Source organism: Wasmannia auropunctata, unplaced genomic scaffold (genome assembly GCF_000956235.1).
Source record: "Wasmannia auropunctata unplaced genomic scaffold, wasmannia.A_1.0 LD330260.1, whole genome shotgun sequence".
Taxonomy (NCBI): Eukaryota; Metazoa; Arthropoda; class Insecta; order Hymenoptera; family Formicidae; genus Wasmannia; species Wasmannia auropunctata.
The window spans coordinates 1-654 of record NW_012032630.1 but is presented as its reverse complement, the minus strand read 5'-3'; the positions used below and the strand labels follow the sequence as shown (position 1 = coordinate 654).

The 654-nt window shown below is 30.0% G+C and overlaps 1 protein-coding gene across 1 annotated transcript; it reads right to left on the bottom strand.

Moving 5' to 3' along the window:
• On the bottom strand, nucleotides 1-635 carry LOC105460067 (the record flags this gene model as incomplete). The annotated part of the gene is made up of 3 exons (XM_011706514.1): nucleotides 1-58; nucleotides 306-465; nucleotides 561-635. Coding segments are annotated over 3 exons (282 nt in total), but the record flags the coding sequence as incomplete, so codon positions are not given.
• Between the last annotated feature and the right edge of the window lie 19 nt (nucleotides 636-654).

Genomic DNA, 654 nt, shown 5'->3' with positions numbered 1-654 from the left:
TAATGCCTTCCTCAATCTCTTTTCGATTTTTTCGCTGCTTCACACTGTAGAGCACTTTCTACAAATAGAAATAGTACAATTTAATATAGGTAAATTTTCTATTTATAACTATAAAGATTATATAAAGGGCTGACAATGCACATAAAAATTGACAAATATAAATCTATTTTCAGACAAATTTAGACTAACAAGGGAACACAATCTAGTGTCTCTTCGATTTTAATAAGCTTTGAATATGTTAAAATATAGATTTAAAAAAAATATATATATACGAGATGTTTCTTTCATAAGTGCTATCGATTTACCTTGCAATACACTTGCGATAAATAGTTTTCCAAACACTCGTTTTTTTTTAGCACCATACCAGGAATATTGCTCAGCTAATCTATTTGAGAGAAGAAGCGACAAACATCGCTTAACAAAATCATATGGAGTAGTTCCTCCTATTTTTGCAAGTTCTTTTACCTAAAAGTTATGATACATTATGTGTAACTAATAATAATTACGATAGTTAGCAATTAATGGAAACTTGCATCAAAAAAAGAATAAATGAAACATACAGTGGATTGAAAATGATTAGGTTGTTGGAGATACTGTTCCACTTCGTTCAAATCTTCTATACGTCGCAAAGGAAAAAGATCGGAAGAGCACACG